Source organism: Formica exsecta, unplaced genomic scaffold (genome assembly GCF_003651465.1).
Source record: "Formica exsecta isolate Colony F162 unplaced genomic scaffold, ASM365146v1 scaffold117, whole genome shotgun sequence".
NCBI lineage: Eukaryota > Metazoa > Arthropoda > Insecta > Hymenoptera > Formicidae > Formica > Formica exsecta.
Genome location: NW_021848510.1, coordinates 680,894 through 698,269, shown reverse-complemented (window position 1 = coordinate 698,269; position 17,376 = coordinate 680,894). Strand labels below are relative to the sequence as shown.

Genomic DNA, 17,376 nt, shown 5'->3' with positions numbered 1-17,376 from the left:
TATCAATCACTATATAAATAGAAAAAAAAAGATTTCCTCGCCAACTTCAAAGATTCGTTCATTTCGACTAAGAGATGCATCATGCAAGAGCGAAACAAAAGCCACCGCATCTGTCATCGGTGACTTTTTCGCATAAACCCTTTAGGCCGACATAATTCAAAATTCTTGTTAAAAATGGCGAATTAATTTACCCGGCCTTAATCAAGCGCCGGGCGTACTGTCCAGAATGGGCTATTAACACCGCAAGTCTTTGAAACATGAAGAAGTACTGGATCCATTATTCGAGCGCCAAGGAAAATCATCGCGCTGATCGAAAGAGTTTATTCTTTAGAGATTTTAGAAAATACATTCTTAATAGGTTCTTTATGCTTTTTTTATAATCTTATTTATCCTAAGTCATTATTTTATCTTAAAGTTATTATTTATTTCGACTTATCTTCTGGGAACATTAAGCTATCCGAAAAGTTACAATGCAAAGTGTCGTAAACTTTAATCATTATTTGTATTATTAATATATATCAATATTATGCGTTCAATTTTCTATACCGCGTTCTTGATATAACATCCTGCTACTTTGTAATCACTAAGTGCCAAAAAATTATTGTTACCCGTATGCTTTTATCGAGAACAAAAATTGTTTAGTTAAGGAATATTCCATTAAGCATCTCGAAGTAATGACGGTTAATGAAAAGAAACGTAACGTCTATATATTATATTTTTCTTATAAAATAAAATTTTAATAAAATTTTAATATATGGAATTAAAAATAGTTATGTATTTAATTTTATCGAATGTCAAGAATTACCTGATATCGACGACCATCGACTATGGCGAGCCGACCGCGAATCACAAAGACTGAGGCACTACGGCGGGCGAGGAGTGCCGCTTTGCTGAAAGAACTTGAACGGAAGCAGGAAGCGAAAAGGCAGCCAGAACCTGTCATAGAACCTGGCAGAAGACGCAGATATACCCCGGCTGAACCAAAGAAGGTTGAATTTACCAAACCGGCTATGACGAAGGCGATGATGGCACGGGTGAAACAGGCGGAGAAGTTCAAGCAGGAGTACGAGCGTAAGCGTGAAGAAACGATACCTATGCGAAGGATACCGAGGAGGACACTCGCACCAATCGGCGGTGATCCTAGGTAAACTTTCAGAATTACGCGATCTTTGCGCCGTTATTTAATACCTTAAACAATCTACATTTTTTTTATATTTGTACTTAGGTTTGGTAGAGAGAGGATAGCACCCGCAAGACGGGCTCCGACGCCGTCTCCGCCGGTTTCACCTGCCAGGCCGGTGAGGAGGCCTATGCCGCTGGAGAGGAGAGTCGCGCCGGATAGACGGGCACCGGAACCAATTCCGGCTATTCCAGAAAGAACCAGAGAACTGGCGAAGTCCATGAATGCCCAGGTGATCCAAGCCGAAGCAGTTGGCGAGGGTCCGATCGACAGTGTCGTGATACCGCCGAGGTCGGTGAACGAGAATCGCACCACTATCGTCAGCATCCCGCAACCGCCTGCGACCGGTGTCGAGGCGCCGATGTCCGAAGTGGCGAACCGCTCGATTCGAGTGATTAGGTGACTTTATTTTCACAGAATTAAAACGTTTTTGGACCACTTTTATTTTTTTTAGTTTCAACACAAAGCTTCTGAAAAAAATGTTAAATGTATAAAAGAATTTACTTTGATATATGTTTCAAGATTTGCCAAAGAATCAATGTTATACACTTTTAGTTAGTCCAATAGAAAACAAACGTCTCTGCTAAATCTTTGATTTAAATATTGAGAATTTTTTTATTCTTTGTAGAATATACAATCCTTATAATATTTTTAAACTGACCTATTTCTTGTGTAAGAGTTAATGACGTAATATGTTAATGGAGAATATTATTTGGTAGCGAGAGCCTTGACGAGCAAGATGCAGCGGAAGTGGCTACGGTCCAGGGTAAGCTGGAAGACTTGCAACATGCGAGACGGGACTTTGTAATGGCAGTGGCAAATGTCGGTGGTAACGCTGTGCAACTCGCGGAGGAGGAGAGGCCTAGATATTTATATAGGTTAAAATATTATGAAAAAGAGAAAAAATAAAAAATTACAATTTTACATATTGAAACATGCAATCAATAAATTTATATTGCCTAATACCTTAAATAAATATATAAAATTAAATAAATTCTAACTTTGACATATCTTTTCGACATAAATCAGTAATTTTCGATCAACTTTAATCAAGTTTTGAAAAACGAATTGAAATAAAATAAAAATATAAATTAAAGAGAAGAAATCTAGAATAGAAATGATTGATGTTAAAGAATTCTATTCACCTATAATAACAATATGCAAATTAACGGATGAAAAACGAAAGAAAGAGAAATTTTTTGAATATGTTTCACTGCTTTTCTAGATAGTAAGAGAGTTAGGCTTATATCTGGAAATAATGTTCACGTTTAATGCAGAGTCCCCGACATTGAGAGCGAAATGTTCCGCATCGAGTACGGCCGGGAACATCCGAGTGTTGTGGCGGCCCGCGAGTTCGCCCAAAGAAGCATGGCCGGCATCAGGGCGCGCGAGGCAGGACGCAGGGCCGAACAGGAGTTCGAGAGAATAGCTAGGGAGCCGTTACCGGAAGATCTGCCCTTTGACGTGCCGTTCGAGGAAGAGTTTTTACGCGAAGGCGACATATCCTGGGAAGAAGAAGAGGATGTACCGATCGTCTCCAGGATAAAACCTACCATGCGTGACGTACCGAGGCGCGAGGCGCCTTTCAGATATCCCACATTCGATCCGGAGGAGCTCGAGAGGTTCTTCGACGTGGAACGGTATCCACCGAGTCCTCAACGCGGACCGCCACCAGGTCGTGAGCATCTCCCGCCAGATCTCTGGGAGCTGGAGGATCCTTGGGCCACGTGCGGAGTCTGCCCGCAACAGGACATATCTGATCTCCAAGTTTTGAAAAACGAATTGAAATAAAATAAAAATATAAATTAAAGAGAAGAAATCTAGAATAAAAATGATTGATGTTAAAGAATTCTATTCACCTATAATAACAATATGCAAATTAACGGATGAAAAACGAAAGAAAGAGAAATTTTTTGAATATGTTTCACTGCTTTTCTAGATAGTAAGAGAGTTAGGCTTATATCTGGAAATAATGTTCACGTTTAATGCAGAGTCCCCGACATTGAGAGCGAAATGTTCCGCATCGAGTACGGCCGGGAACATCCGAGTGTTGTGGCGGCCCGCGAGTTCGCCCAAAGAAGCATGGCCGGCATCAGGGCGCGCGAGGCAGGACGCAGGGCCGAACAGGAGTTCGAGAGAATAGCTAGGGAGCCGTTACCGGAAGATCTGCCCTTTGACGTGCCGTTCGAGGAAGAGTTTTTACGCGAAGGCGACATATCCTGGGAAGAAGAAGAGGATGTACCGATCGTCTCCAGGATAAAACCTACCATGCGTGACGTACCGAGGCGCGAGGCGCCTTTCAGATATCCCACATTCGATCCGGAGGAGCTCGAGAGGTTCTTCGACGTGGAACGGTATCCACCGAGTCCTCAACGCGGACCGCCACCAGGTCGTGAGCATCTCCCGCCAGATCTCTGGGAGCTGGAGGATCCTTGGGCCACGTGCGGAGTCTGCATCCGTTTCGAAAGTCCTGATCTCATCCGTTTCGAAAGTCCTGATCTCATCCGTTTCGAAAGTCCTTAACCCTTCAGCCCATATCTTCGTCTGTAGATGAAATTGTGGACATGTTTCCGTTTTCGAAATTACGGGATGATTGAAAGAAGAAAATGCGGTTAAACTCTTAAACAGATTAGAAGAGATCTTTTATTGCGGATATATCATATTCTATCGGAATAATTTTTGTACAGAAACGTAAAAGAGGAAAAATCTAATGAGAAGAAAATAGCCGAGCGCCAAACATTTGCAAAAGCGCGAGAAATTCTTCATCATCCTCCACATCCTTTCTTTACATGATACTTCTTCATATCATATATAATATTTTATCATTAAAATCAGTACAATATATTCAAATACTCTGTACAATATTGGTATTTCTATATATTATATACTGTCTTCCGTGCAAAATGTAATTTATTTTTTTGTAAGTAAATTTTATTTTTTTATTTCCATTATTTCTCAGCTTTAAAGAATACACTCACTTCAAAGAATACATTCGAGTACCAGGAATGCTTCAAATTGATAGATATTTGAAAAATATTTTGCAAACAGAGGAGAGAGAGACTATCGTTGTAAAGCCAGAAGATCAGCGCACGTTTTTATCGTTATTATTTTTAACCTCAATTTTCTGCTGCATATCGAACTATACTTATTACTATAAGACCATTCTCTTCAAAAATGTCCAACAAACTTGCTATTTCAGAGACGAGAAAAATGACGGTTCAATTTTGACAGATAGATAGGCTCTATCATCGAGAAAATAATATATTGACGTTGACGTTGACGTTGACGATGCCTGACAAGCTATAATTCCTTCGCGACGCGACTCATATGGCGAAGAACAGGATAGCATATACGGGACACGTATCATTATGTGGCGGTCTTTCGGGAAATAAAGTTTCATCATGCTAGTCAACTTTTTGCGAGAGTACAATATCAACCGATTATTTTTGTCAAGCACGGGTCTTTGGCCGTTTCAAAATAGGCTCGTGAGAAATTCATTGCGGACTTTTTGCTTTTTGCTTGAAATAAGTTACTGTCCATTCGAGGTAATAAAATCGACAACATTTTGATCTATGATTTTTAGTGTTTATTAGTTTAAATTTTTATCACGCTAAAATGTTGCCTATTATCATACGATATACATACATACATACATTATATTATCACGTGTATTTCAATAATCAGTAAATACCACAATATATTTCTATCGCATACACTCATAAAATATTATCACAGTATATTTTGTCACGTTTCATTTAGTTAATCAAATAGAATAATGAGAATAATGACAATTCTTTTTATATATAATTACAATCATATAACAGTTTTATTTATTGTAACATATTTTATGAATATACAATATTATATATAGATATTATTATTATACGATCATTGGGATGACGGACAAATGATTTTTGAAGGCTGTTATCAAATTGTCCTCTCGGCTTCTTTTCTCGTAAGGATGGCAAATGAGTTTTTGAACCACGATAAGGTATGACATTATTAGAACTCCAAGTTTTTTAATTTTTTTTTAATTTTGTAAAAAATATTTTTTCGTATTTAATAAATTAAATCGGTTTCTTTTTTTTGTTCTTTTATTATTATGATCAGTTACAACAATTATACGAGATTATCGATGAGCATTGGAACATATTTACGAGCGATATAGAAGTTCAAGTTTTGAAAAACTACTCTATGACGTCGCGAAAATTTACGAAATATTATTCGAGTGAGTATACCGTACAATATGTGATAATATTCTTTGAGCAATGTGTTATCCATTGATAAAAAATATAGTAATGTAATATTAAAAATTTCATGATCTTAGTGAAATAAAATTAAGTTGTTCGAAAAGATATTTGATACTGAGATTGACATACTAGGAGATAAATAATATTTAATAAAATTATCGACATATGCATCGCGTTTTAGTCTAGTTAAGAAAACGATGATAGTTTCTCTTAGAAATTGATATCATTGAAGAACAATGCACTTCTCTTATGATATTACAGTGCTAATGTATGTCATGATGTCGGGATTTGTAGTAGTACCGTTAACACCAGCGTTTTTGGATTTCGTGTTGCCTCTTAACGAGTCACGTCCGCGATTTCTCGCCATTGAAGTTGAATTCAGAGTGAATAAGGATGAGTATTTCCTACCAATTTTCTGTTACACTACCGCTATAATTGTAGTGGGTATAAGTATTATGGTGAGCGTTGATGCGATGCACATCACGTGCACCGCTCATGCTTGTAGTTTATTTGCAGCTATTGGGTAGGTATATTGCAAATATAATTACATATATATGAATATGTGACAAAATAATTTGCATTATATGTCATAACATTCGTAATTTAGTAAGGAAATTGAAAGTAAAGTTTTGAAAACAAATAATAACAATGAAATCAGAAAATATGGATATCACATGAATATATTTGATATGTCAAACGAGGAAATGATATATCGAGAATACATAACGTGTTTAAGGAAACATCAGCTTGCAATAAAGTAAGCAGTTTTTACATTAAGTTTTAATCATGTCGTTTCTCAACCTACTCTTTATATATCAGATGCATAAAAATAATGTACCTGTTTAACATATCTCAGTAATAATATTAATATCTGTATTTAGAAGCTAAGTTGTTAACATTATTTTTATCCTATAGGTTTGTTGATATATTAGATTCCTCGTATCAAGGACTTTCATTAATTGTATTAATATTGGTTGTTGGAACTTTAAGTCTCATTGGAATTCGAGTAAGCATTCATCAACTAAAGTTATTCATATGAGAGATCTCATAGAATATAAGTAAACATCATAAAAAAAAGAAAAAAAAACTGTATAATACACAGCTGGGTTTTTTTTTTATATTCCTTACTTTCCGGGAGTGAACTTGTCTATATATATATTCTTGGCTTCTATTTATACTTATAATTTAATACGTTTTCTCTATTGAACCAAACTAATTTCGTTCCGATCTTAAATAAATAATACAAAAATCCGATTCGTTCAATACGGATGCATTTTGATTAAATTAATCTTCTTAACAAATCTTCCAATGCTAATAAAAGCTGCAAATTAATAATCTTAAATAACATCTTACTAATTTTAATTTTATGATAAAATTAGCGTTTTCAACAAAAAATGTATTTTTTGGATAATTATGTAATATTTTTAATATGTTATAGATCGTTTATGTATTAGATCAATTGGAAGAAATAGCAAGATTCATGTTTATAATCATGGGAGCATTGTTGACTCTGCTGATCGTGTGTTACTCCGGTCAGAAATTAATGGATGAAAGCCAAAATATATTTTTTCAAGCGTAATATAATTATTTTTTATCTTAATATATATATACATATATGAACGCGTACAAAATTTTTCTGTTGAAACAGAGAATTAAACAATTATATTTAAGATGTCTCAAATATAAAATTGAATTGAATTTTATATTGATTAGATATTTTTACTAAACTGCAATTTAAAAGTATAATTCATATAAAAATCATTTTTAACTTAGAATTTACCTTAATTTTTGAAAAAAATTAATTTGTAAAAAATTTTCTTACATTTTAATCTTATTTATTTCTTATATTTATTTCTTATTTATTTCTTATATTTTCTTATTGCATGGTGCAATTGACTAAAAATTGTACGCTTATTATGAAATGTAAAAAAATCTTTTTCAAACCCCATCTAAAATAGATTATAAAACTTTTGCTTATAGATATGCGACAAAATGGTATGATTTCTCGCCTAGACTAAAATCTCTACTGATTATACTTCTTTACAGAAGCAATATATCGTGCGGATTAAAGGCAGGCAATATAGTTCCATTATCGATAGCGACTTACGCGGCGGTAAGTATTGTAAAACTGTAAATTTATTTGCAATACATTTATTTCTTATTTTACAAACTGTCTGTACATAAAACAATTTACGCTTCTATGTACTCGATTTAAGGTGGTACGGGTGAGTGTATCCTACTTCACAGCGTTTTTATCCCTCAAAGATTGACTATAGAAATTTCACTTATTGTTGTTCACCGATATGTCTTCGCATGATTTCATTGTCAATAAAATATAATAAAGAAATTTACAGCTTCATTTATTCGATAATGTAATGTAGAATTTTATTTAAACAGTCACTCTTATCCTATACTTTTTTTTACGATTCTGCATAAAATAAAGATCTTCAGGAGATATTTGAATTATATTAAATGTAGTTCACACATTTTATATTAAAAATTGATGTATTGTAAAAGAAAAATAAGACGTAAATTATTTTTGCGCTTTTTTTCTATGATTTGTATTCCTTCGTTATGTAACGCTTTACTTCGAGTTGGTATATGTGCAGTATATAATGCAATAACTGATATCTGATCGATTATCGGTAGCCGTAATTAAGTTCGAATAAGTTGCATAATTTCGAATATTTTTATCAAATATGACGGCATTACTTAAAACGTTACAAAAACTTTATACATACTATGTTTTTTATATGTCAACGGCATAAAGGAGAGATATGAAATATAGAAATAGATAAAAAAGCTCACCAATTTCAATATTTTTCCAACGTAGTCTCTTTAGGTGTTTTACAGATATCCCATCTTCGATCCAGAGGAGCTCAAGAAGTTCTTCGACGTGAAACAATATCTACCGAATCCTCCATACAAATCGTCACCCAGTCGTGAGCATCTTTCGCCAGATCTCTGGGAGCTGGAGGATCCTTTGGCCATGTGCGGAGTCTGCCCGCAACAGAACATATCTGATCTCATCCGTTTCGAAAGTCCTGATCTCATCCGTTTCGAAAGTCCTTAATCCTTCGGTCCATATCTTCGTCTGTAGATGGAATTGTGGACATGTTTCTGTTTTCGAAATTACGGGATGATTGAAAGAAGAAAATGCAGTTAAACTCTTAAACAGATTAGAAGAGATCTTTTATTGCGGATATATCATATTCTATCGAAACAATTTTTGTACAGAAACGTAAAAGAGAAAAAATCTAATGAGAAAAAAATAGCCGAGCGCCAAACATTTGCAAAAGCGCGAGAAATTCTTCATCATCCTCCACATCCTTTCTTTACATGATACTTCTTCATATCATATATAATATTTTATCATTAAAATCAGTACAATATATTCAAATACTCTGTACAATATTGGTATTTCTATATATTATATACTGTCTTCCGTGCAAAATGTAATTTATTTTTTTGTAAGTAAATTTTATTTTTTTATTTCCATTATTTCTCAGCTTTAAAGAATACACTCACTTCAAAGAATACATTCGAGTACCAGGAATGCTTCAAATTGATAGATATTTGAAAAATATTTTGCAAACAGAGGAGAGAGAGACTATCGTTGTAAAGCCAGAAGATCAGCGCACGTTTTTATCGTTATTATTTTTAACCTCAATTTTCTGCTGCATATCGAACTATACTTATTACTATAAGACCATTCTCTTCAAAAATGTCCAACAAACTTGCTATTTCAGAGAGGAGAAAAGTGACGGTTCAATTTTGACAGATAGATACGCTCTATCATCAAGAAAATAATATATTGACGTTGACGTTGACGTTGACGATGCCTGACATGCTATAATTCCTTCGCGACGCGACTCATATGACGAAGAACAGGATAGCATATGCGTGACACGTGTCATTATGTGGCGGTCTTTCAATCGGGAAATAAAGTTTCATCATGCTAGTCAACTTTTTGCGAGAGTACAATATCAACCGATTATTTTTGTCAAGCACGGGTCTTTGGCCGTTTCAAAATAGGCTCGTGAGAAATTCATTGCGGACTTTTTGCTTTTTGCTTGAAATAAGTTACTGTCCGTTCGAGGTAATAGGATCGACAACATTTTGATCTAAGATTTTTAATGTTTATTAGTTTAAATTTTTATCGCGCTAAAATGTTGCCTATTATCATACGATATACATACATACATACATTATATTATTACATTGCTTGTAGTTTATTTGCAGCTATTGGGTAGGTATATTGCAAATATAATTACATATATATGAATATATGATAAAGTAATTTGCATTATATGTCATAACATTCGTAATTTGTAGTAAGGAAATTGAAAGTAAAGTTTTGAAAACAAATAATAACAATGAAATCAGAAAATATGGATATCAGATGAATATATTTGATGTGTCAAACGAGGAAATGATATATCGAGAATACATAACGTGTTTAAAGAAACATCAGCTTGCTATAAAGTAAGCAGTTTTTACATTAAGTTTTAATCATGTCGTTTCTCAACCTTCTCTTTATATATCAGATACATAAAAATAATGTACCTATTTAACATATCTCAGTAATAATATTAATATCTGTATTTAGAAGCTAAGTTGTTAACATTATTTTTATCCTATAGGTTTGTTGATATATTAGATTCCTCGTATCAAGGACTTTCATTAATTGTATTAATATTGGGTGTTGGAACTTTAAGTCTTATTGGTATTCGAGTAAGCATTCATGAAGTAAAATTATTCATATGAGAGATCTCATAGAATATAAGTAAACATCATACAAAAAAAAAGTATAATACACAGCTGGGTTTTTTTTTTATATTCCTTACTTTTCGGGAGTTAATTTGTCTATTCTTGGCTTCTATTTATATTTATAATTTAATACGTTTTCTCTATTGAACCAAATTAATTTCGTTCCGATTTTAAATAATATTACAAAAATCCGATTCGTTCAATAGGGATGCATTTGGATTAAATTAATCTTCTTAACAAATCTTCCAATGCTAATAAAAGCTGCAAATTAATAATCTTAAATAACATCTTACTAATTTTAATTTTATGATAAAATTAGCGTTTTTAACAAAAAATGTATTTTTTGGATAATTATATAATATTTTTAATATGTTACAGATCGTTTATGTATTAGATCAATGGGAAGAAATAGCAAGATTCATGTTTATAATCATGGGAGCATTGATGACTCTGCTGATCGCGTGTTACTCCGGTCAGAAATTAATGGATGAAAGCCAAAATATATTTTTTCAAGCGTAATATAATTATTTTTTATCGTAATATATATATACATATATGGACGCGTATAAAATTTTTCTTTTGGAACAGAGAATTAAACAATTATGTATAAGATGTCTCAAATATAAAATTGAATTGAATTTTATATTGATTAGATATTTTTACTAAACTGCAATTTAAAAGTATAATTGATATAAAAATCACTTTTAACTTAGGATTTACCTTAATTTTTGAAAAAATTAATTTGTAAAAAATTTTCTTATATTTTAATCTTATATTTTGATCTTATATTTATTTCTTATATTTTCTTATTGCATGGTGCAACTGATTAAAAATTGTCCGCTTATTGTTAGATGTAAAAAAATCTTTTTGAAACCCCATCTAAAATAGATTATAAAACTTTTGCTTATAGATATGCGACAAAATGGTATGATTTCTCGCCTAGACTAAAATCTCTACTGATTATACTTCTTTACAGAAGCAATATATCGTGCGGATTAAAGGCAGGCAATATAGTTCCATTATCGATAGCGACTTACGCGGCGGTAAGTATTGTAAAACTGTAAATTTATTTGCAATACATTTATTTCTTATTTTACAAACTGTCTATATATAAAACAATTTACGCTTCTATGTACTCGATTTAAGATGATACGGATGAGTGTATCCTATTTCACAGCGTTTTTATCCTTCAAAGATTGATTATAGAAATTTCACTTATTGTTGTTCACCGAAATGTCTTCGCATGATCTCATTATCAATAAAATATAATAAAGAAATTTGTGGCTTCATTTATTCGATAATGTAATGTAGAATTTTATTTAAACAGTCACTCTTATCCTATACTTTTTTTTACGATTCTGCATAAAATAAAGATCTTCAGGAGATATTTGAATTATATTAAATGTAGTTCACACATTTTATATTAAAAATTGATGTATTGTAAAAGAAAAATAAGACGTAAATTATTTTTGCGCTTTTTTTCTATGATTTGTATTCCTTCGTTATGTAACGCTTTACTTCGAGTTGGTATATGTGCAGTATATAATGCAATAACTGATATCTGATCGATTATCGGTAGCCGTAATTAAGTTCGAATAAGTTGCATAATTTCGAATATTTTTATCAAATATGACGGCATTACTTAAAACGTTACAAAAACTTTATACATACTATGTTTTTTATATGTCAACGGCATAAAGGAGAGATATGAAATATAGAAATAGATAAAAAAGCTCACCAATTTCAATATTTTTCCAACGTAGTCTCTTTAGGTGTTTTACAGATATCCCATCTTCGATCCAGAGGAGCTCAAGAAGTTCTTCGACGTGAAACAATATCTACCGAATCCTCCACACAAATCGTCACCCGGTCGTGAGCATCTCCCGCTGCTTTCTGAGAGATGGAGGATCCTTGGACGACGTGCAAAATTTCCCCGTAACACGACTATTCTGCAATCAAAGGAGAGACAATCGTCGCAAAGCCAGAAAATCAGCGCGCGTTTTGTCCTTATTATTTTTACCCTCAATTTTCCGCTGCATATCGCATTGTACTTATTACTGTAACACGCCATTCTACAAAAATGTCCAACGAACTTGCTATTTCAGAGACAGAAAAAGTGACGGTTCAATTTTGACGAGTAGATATGCTCTATCATTGGTCAAATAATAGAATGATGTCAATGATGACTGACATCCTATGATTCCTTCGCGACACGACTTATATGCCGAAGAATTGGATGGGATGTGTGTGACACGTGTCATTAGGTGGCGGTCTTCCGACCAGGAAATAAAGTTTCATCATGCTAGCGAACTTTTTACGAGAGTACAATATCAACCGGCTATATTTGTCAATCACAGGTCTTTGGCCATTTCAAAATAGGCTCGCGCGAAATTTCTTACAGACCTTCTGCTTTCTGTTCGAAATAAGTTACTGTCCGTTCGAGGTAATAGGATCGACAACATTTTAATCTGAGATTTTTAGTTGTTTAGTTTATTAATTTAAATTCTTATCGCGCTAAAATATTGCCTATTGTCACACATACGATATACATACATACATACATTATATTATCACGAGTATTTCAATAATCATTAAATACCACAATATATTTCTATCGCACACAACCATACAATATTATCATAGTATATTTTGACACACTTCATTTAATTAATCAAATAGAATGATAATATTTTTTTATATATAATTGATCATATAATAATTTTATGTATTGTAACATATTTCATGGGCTTATAATATTATACATAGATATTATTATTATACGATCATTGGGATGATGTGCAAATGATTTTTGAAGGCTGTTATCAAATTGCTATTTCGGCCTCTTTTCTCGTGAGGATGATAAACGAGTTTTTTAACTACGACAAGGTATGACGTTATTAGAATTATAAGGTGTCGTCATATTTTTTAGTTCTTTTAAATGGCTTTTTCGTGTTTAATAAATTACATCGATTTCTTATTGTTATGATCAGTTTCGACAATTATACGAGGCCATCGACGAGCATTGGAACATATTTACAAGCGATGTAGAAGTTCAAGTTTTGAAAGACTACTCTATGCTGTCGCGAAAATTTACGAAATATTATTCGAGTGAGTATACCGTGCAACATGTGATAATATTCTTTGAGCAATGTATTATCCGTTGATAGAAAATATAGTAATGTAATATTAAAAATTTCATGATCTTAGTTAAATGAAATTAAGTTGTCCGAAAAGATATTTGATACTATGATTGACATATTAGGATATAAATAATATTTATTAAAATTATCGATACATGCATCTCGTCCTAGTCTAGTTAAGAAAACGATGACAGTTTCTCTTGAAAATTGATATCATTGAAGAATATCATTTCTTTTATGATATTGCAGTGCTAATGTATGTTATGATGTCGGGATTTGTAGTAGTACCGTTAACACCGATGTTTTTGGATATCGTGTTGCCTCTTAACGAGTCACGTCCGCGATTCCTCGCGATTGAAGTTGAATTCAGAGTGGATAAAGATGAGTATTTCTTACCAATTTTCTGTTACACCACCGCTATAATTATAGTGGGTATGAGTATTATAGTAGCTGTTGACGCGATGCATATCACGTGCACTACTCATGCATGCAGTTTATTTGTGGCTGTTAGGTAGGAATACAGCAAATATATTTATTTCTGTACATATATATATATATATATAAACATACAATTAATTATTTAATTTACTGAATTATTTAATTTTACTGATTAGTTAAATGAATTTTAACTTATAATGAGATATCTCTCTTTAATGAGGCATAATTTAAAAATATAATTAATGTAAGATTAATGTAAGAATCATTGATAAAACTTAAGAATTGCTTCAATTTTTACAAATTAATTTGCATTATATGTCATAACGTTTATAATTTGCAGTAAGCAAATTGAAATCATAAGCACTTTGAAAATAGATAATAACAATGAAACCAGAAAATATGGATATCACGTGAATACATTTGATACGTCAAGCGAGGAAATAATATATCGAGAATATATAATATGTTTGAAGAAACATCAGCTTGCTATAAAGTAAGCAGTCTTGATATCAATTTGTTATCATGTCATTTCTCAATTTTCTCTTTATATATCAGATGCATAAAATTAATAAATTTATCTAATATATCAGTAATAATATTAGTATCTGTATTTAGAAGCTAAATTGCTAATACTATTTCTATCCCATAGTTTTGTTAATATACTAGAGTCGTCGTATCAAGAGCTTTCATTATTTCTATTAGTATTGTTTATTGGAATTTCAAGTCTAACTGGAATTCGAGTAAGTGTTAAGTAAAATTATTCATATAAGAAATCTCATAAAATATAGATAAATAATCATACAAGACAATAAATTATATAATACAGTTGGGCTTTCATATTCTTTATTTTTCGAGAGTTAATTTGTCTATTCTTGGCTTCTATTTACATTTATAAGTTCGATTCGTTCAATAGACTTGCATTTTTAATTGAATCAATCTTAACAAATCTTCCAATATTAATAAAAGCTGCAAGTTAATAATCATAGATAAAATCTTATTAATTTTAATTTTGTGGTAAAATTAGCGATTTCAATTAAAAATGAAATTATTTTGGGGATAATTACATAATATTTTTAATATGTTATAGATCGTTTATGTGTTAGATCAATTGGAAGAAATAGCAAGATTTATGTTTATAATCATGGGAGCATTGGTGATTCTACTGATTGTGTGTTACTCCGGTCAGAAATTAATAGATGAAAGCCAGAATGTATTTTATCAAGCGTAATATAATTATTTTTTATCTTAATATTTATATATACATATATGGATGCGTATAAAATTTTTCTTTTGAAACAGAGAATTATACAGTCATGTATAAGATGTATCAAATATAAAACTTAATTAAATTTATATAATTGATTAGATATCTTTACTAAACCGTAATATAAATATATAATTAATATAGAAATCATTTATACGTTAGAATTTACTTCAGAATTTTTGAAAAAAATTAATTTGTAAAGAATTTATTCATATCTATCTCTCTTATTGCGTGGTGCAACAACTTTGCTTAGATGTAAAAAAATACTTTTAAAAACTCAAGTAAAATCGATGGAACTTTTGTTTATAGATATGCGGTAAAATGGTACGACTTTTCGCCTAGATTAAAATCTCTATTGATTATACTTCTTTACAGAAGTAATGTACCGTGCAATTTAAAGGCAGGTAATATGGTTCCGCTATCGATAGCGACTTATGCATCGGTAAGTATTGCAAAAAGTATATAGTATATTTATTTTCTATTTTATAAACTGTCTATATATAAAATAATTCACGCATCTATGTATTCGATTTAAGGTAATACAGATGGGTGTAACTTACTTCACAGCGTTTTTATCACTTAAAGATTGATCGAAAATTCAGTTAGTTCACCGATATGTCTTCGTTTAATCTCGTCATCAATAAATTGTAGTAAAGAAATTTACAGTTTTATTTATTCAATAATGCAATGTAGAATTTTATTTAAATAGTCACTATTCTTTTGCATTCTTTTACGATTTTGCATAAAATAAATCTTCCAGAGATATTTGAATCACACACACACACACACACACACACACACACACACACACACACACACACACACACACACACACACACACACACACACACACACACACACACACACACACACACACACACACACACACACACACACACACACACACACACACACACACACACACACACACACACACACACACACACACACACACACACACACACACACACACACACACACACACACACACACACACACACACACACACACACACACACACACACACACACACACACACACACACACACACATTAAATATAGCTCAGAAATTATATATTGAATATTAACATACCATGAATGAGAAAAGTGAAACGTAAATGATTTTTCCTTTTTTTTTTCTATAACTCTTTTATTCCTTCGTTACGCAACCCGCTATACTTCCGAGTCGGTTTCTGCGTATTTGATTATTATGCAATAAATGTTACCGGCATATGATTATCGATTATCGGTAACTGCAGTTAAATTCGAATAAGTTGCACAAGTTCGAATTTTTTTATTAAATATGGCGGCATATCACTTAAAACATTGCAAACCCTATACATAATATATTTCTCGTGTATCCACCCCGCACACACATACACACAAAAGGAGAGAAATATGAAATATAAAATTGAATAAAAAAAGCTCACCAATTCCAATCTTTTCCCAACAAAGTCTTTTTTGCAATCTCCCCTTTTCTCCTTCTTCGAAAGCGAAGAGGCCTCATATCTTAAATGCAGAAAAAGAGTGTAAAAGAAACGGATATTAGAAAAAAGTAGGATTTACTTTATTCAACTGTACTACCTTCAATACTGTTCTGTAAAATTTTCTTGCATTCCCTCCTTCGTATTCTCTGCGATTCTCTACGATTCTCTGCGAAGAATAAGAAAGCGCCGGAGAGGAAAGGAGCAGCAAGCAAATAGAATCGCACTGTCGCCAACTGCAATTGTCGCACAGCTGGTCGCTATAAGGCTTGTCTGCGCGCGCATCCTTCAATGGCGATCGCGAGTCGTGTGAATCCATTCGTGTGCAGTGCTGGTGGTCCCACGGCTATCTTCGCGGATAATCGTTTATCCGAGAAACCGGGTGCACGATCCGCGAACGCGACGACAAGGGTCGAGCTGGACTTTCGTCGAAAGCGTGCAGTATATAGCCGGCAAGACGAAGCTCAAAATGCCACTGGTGAGTCGTCTGTCCTTTGCTCCCTCTTGCTCGGAAGCTTCTCGTACCCTAGCTGTCAAGTCTTCGGCCGAAAACATTCCTACTTTCAACACTCTTCTGCTCTTCACAATTCGTTCCTCGAAAATGTCTTCTCTTGTCTGTCGAGTCGGTATTTAATTGACAAGCGAGAATGCGACTGTCTGTCTTCGCGATTTTCGAGGTGAGACCTGGGTGCGGTTTTGTGGTTAGCTGCAAGCAAAATAAAAGGAAATATGAGACTTTTCGAGCGAGAAATTGAAGAATCAAGAATTAACGTTCAGTTGCATTTCATGCATAATAAGATTTAAAGACTTTGTCGGGAGTATAGTTTAAATGGGTCAGTAATGACAGGAA

The 17,376-nt window shown here is 32.9% G+C and overlaps 6 protein-coding genes and 1 long non-coding RNA gene across 12 annotated transcripts in view; 6 read left to right on the top strand and 1 right to left on the bottom strand.

The window, feature by feature from the left end:
• The first annotated feature begins 21 nt into the window (after window positions 1-21).
• On the top strand, window positions 22-2,971 carry LOC115240163 (titin-like). The gene is made up of 5 exons (XM_029815140.1): window positions 22-358; window positions 800-1,144; window positions 1,226-1,579; window positions 1,900-2,058; window positions 2,458-2,971. Exons 2-5 carry the CDS (start codon window positions 828-830, stop codon window positions 2,969-2,971), a joined length of 1,344 nt encoding a protein of 447 aa, XP_029671000.1. The 5' UTR covers window positions 22-358; window positions 800-827.
• A 44-nt stretch (window positions 2,972-3,015) lies between these two features.
• Window positions 3,016-3,703, top strand: LOC115240152. Its single transcript, XM_029815130.1, has one exon. It carries the CDS (start codon window positions 3,194-3,196, stop codon window positions 3,701-3,703), a length of 510 nt encoding a protein of 169 aa, XP_029670990.1. The 5' UTR covers window positions 3,016-3,193.
• Window positions 3,704-3,710: 7 nt separating this feature from the next.
• LOC115239988 lies at window positions 3,711-16,758 on the bottom strand. 3 transcript variants are annotated; one of them, XR_003884715.1, is made up of 5 exons: window positions 16,627-16,758; window positions 16,473-16,551; window positions 11,939-12,149; window positions 8,239-8,550; window positions 3,711-3,799 (listed from the first exon to the last, which is right to left on the bottom strand). It is a non-coding gene; the product is annotated as an uncharacterized LOC115239988 (long non-coding RNA). The 3 variants fall into 3 exon arrangements; XR_003884714.1 differs by lacking the exon at window positions 3,711-3,799 and having other exon boundaries at window positions 7,563-8,550; XR_003884716.1 differs by lacking the exon at window positions 3,711-3,799 and having other exon boundaries at window positions 7,563-8,524.
• LOC115239980 (odorant receptor Or2-like) lies at window positions 4,096-7,777 on the top strand. The gene is made up of 9 exons (XM_029814879.1): window positions 4,096-4,725; window positions 5,052-5,171; window positions 5,291-5,408; window positions 5,692-5,953; window positions 6,038-6,187; window positions 6,346-6,436; window positions 6,869-7,005; window positions 7,411-7,543; window positions 7,647-7,777. The coding sequence occupies exons 1-9, from the start codon at window positions 4,582-4,584 to the stop codon at window positions 7,698-7,700; spliced, it is 1,209 nt and encodes a 402-aa protein (XP_029670739.1). The 5' UTR covers window positions 4,096-4,581; the 3' UTR covers window positions 7,701-7,777.
• Window positions 9,686-11,946, top strand: LOC115239953 (odorant receptor Or2-like). The gene is made up of 5 exons (XM_029814849.1): window positions 9,686-9,915; window positions 10,074-10,164; window positions 10,579-10,715; window positions 11,111-11,243; window positions 11,347-11,946. Exons 1-5 carry the CDS (start codon window positions 9,833-9,835, stop codon window positions 11,398-11,400), a joined length of 498 nt encoding a protein of 165 aa, XP_029670709.1. The 5' UTR covers window positions 9,686-9,832; the 3' UTR covers window positions 11,401-11,946.
• LOC115239929 (odorant receptor 67a-like) lies at window positions 12,500-15,663 on the top strand. The gene is made up of 9 exons (XM_029814802.1): window positions 12,500-12,643; window positions 12,967-13,086; window positions 13,191-13,308; window positions 13,590-13,851; window positions 14,119-14,271; window positions 14,428-14,518; window positions 14,866-15,002; window positions 15,352-15,484; window positions 15,579-15,663. Exons 1-9 carry the CDS (start codon window positions 12,500-12,502, stop codon window positions 15,630-15,632), a joined length of 1,212 nt encoding a protein of 403 aa, XP_029670662.1. The 3' UTR covers window positions 15,633-15,663.
• Window positions 16,759-16,819: 61 nt separating the features above from the next.
• The window catches only part of LOC115239938 (golgin subfamily A member 7), a 55,879-nt gene continuing 55,322 nt past the window's right edge, over window positions 16,820-17,376 (top strand). For 2 of the 4 annotated variants that reach the window (XM_029814823.1, XM_029814815.1), the window contains exon 1: window positions 16,820-17,004. In XM_029814823.1, coding sequence (XP_029670683.1) covers window positions 16,996-17,004 — 9 coding nt within the window. In that variant the 5' untranslated portion in view covers window positions 16,820-16,995. The remainder of the gene's footprint in view (window positions 17,005-17,376) is intronic. The other 2 variants (XM_029814832.1, XM_029814839.1) reach the window with 1 other exon arrangement.

Excerpts from the sequence above, each read along its gene's own strand:
- LOC115240163 (XM_029815140.1), top strand. The coding sequence starts at position 828 with ATGGCGAGCCGACCGCGAATCACAAAGACTGAGGCACTACGGCGGGCG. Across the intron at positions 1,145-1,225 it reads CCAATCGGCGGTGATCCTAG|GTTTGGTAGAGAGAGGATAG; the intron begins GTAAACTTTCAG and ends ATTTGTACTTAG. Across the intron at positions 1,580-1,899 it reads CGCTCGATTCGAGTGATTAG|CGAGAGCCTTGACGAGCAAG; the intron begins GTGACTTTATTT and ends ATTATTTGGTAG.
- LOC115240152 (XM_029815130.1), top strand. The coding sequence starts at position 3,194 with ATGTTCCGCATCGAGTACGGCCGGGAACATCCGAGTGTTGTGGCGGCC.
- LOC115239980 (XM_029814879.1), top strand. The coding sequence starts at position 4,582 with ATGCTAGTCAACTTTTTGCGAGAGTACAATATCAACCGATTATTTTTG. Across the intron at positions 5,172-5,290 it reads AGTTTTTGAACCACGATAAG|TTACAACAATTATACGAGAT; the intron begins GTATGACATTAT and ends TATTATGATCAG. Across the intron at positions 5,954-6,037 it reads AGTTTATTTGCAGCTATTGG|TAAGGAAATTGAAAGTAAAG; the intron begins GTAGGTATATTG and ends TTCGTAATTTAG.
- LOC115239953 (XM_029814849.1), top strand. The coding sequence starts at position 9,833 with ATGAATATATTTGATGTGTCAAACGAGGAAATGATATATCGAGAATAC. Across the intron at positions 9,916-10,073 it reads AAACATCAGCTTGCTATAAA|GTTTGTTGATATATTAGATT; the intron begins GTAAGCAGTTTT and ends TTTATCCTATAG. Across the intron at positions 10,716-11,110 it reads CAAAATATATTTTTTCAAGC|ATATGCGACAAAATGGTATG; the intron begins GTAATATAATTA and ends TTTTGCTTATAG.
- LOC115239929 (XM_029814802.1), top strand. The coding sequence starts at position 12,500 with ATGCTAGCGAACTTTTTACGAGAGTACAATATCAACCGGCTATATTTG. Across the intron at positions 13,852-14,118 it reads AGTTTATTTGTGGCTGTTAG|TAAGCAAATTGAAATCATAA; the intron begins GTAGGAATACAG and ends TATAATTTGCAG. Across the intron at positions 14,272-14,427 it reads AAACATCAGCTTGCTATAAA|TTTTGTTAATATACTAGAGT; the intron begins GTAAGCAGTCTT and ends TCTATCCCATAG.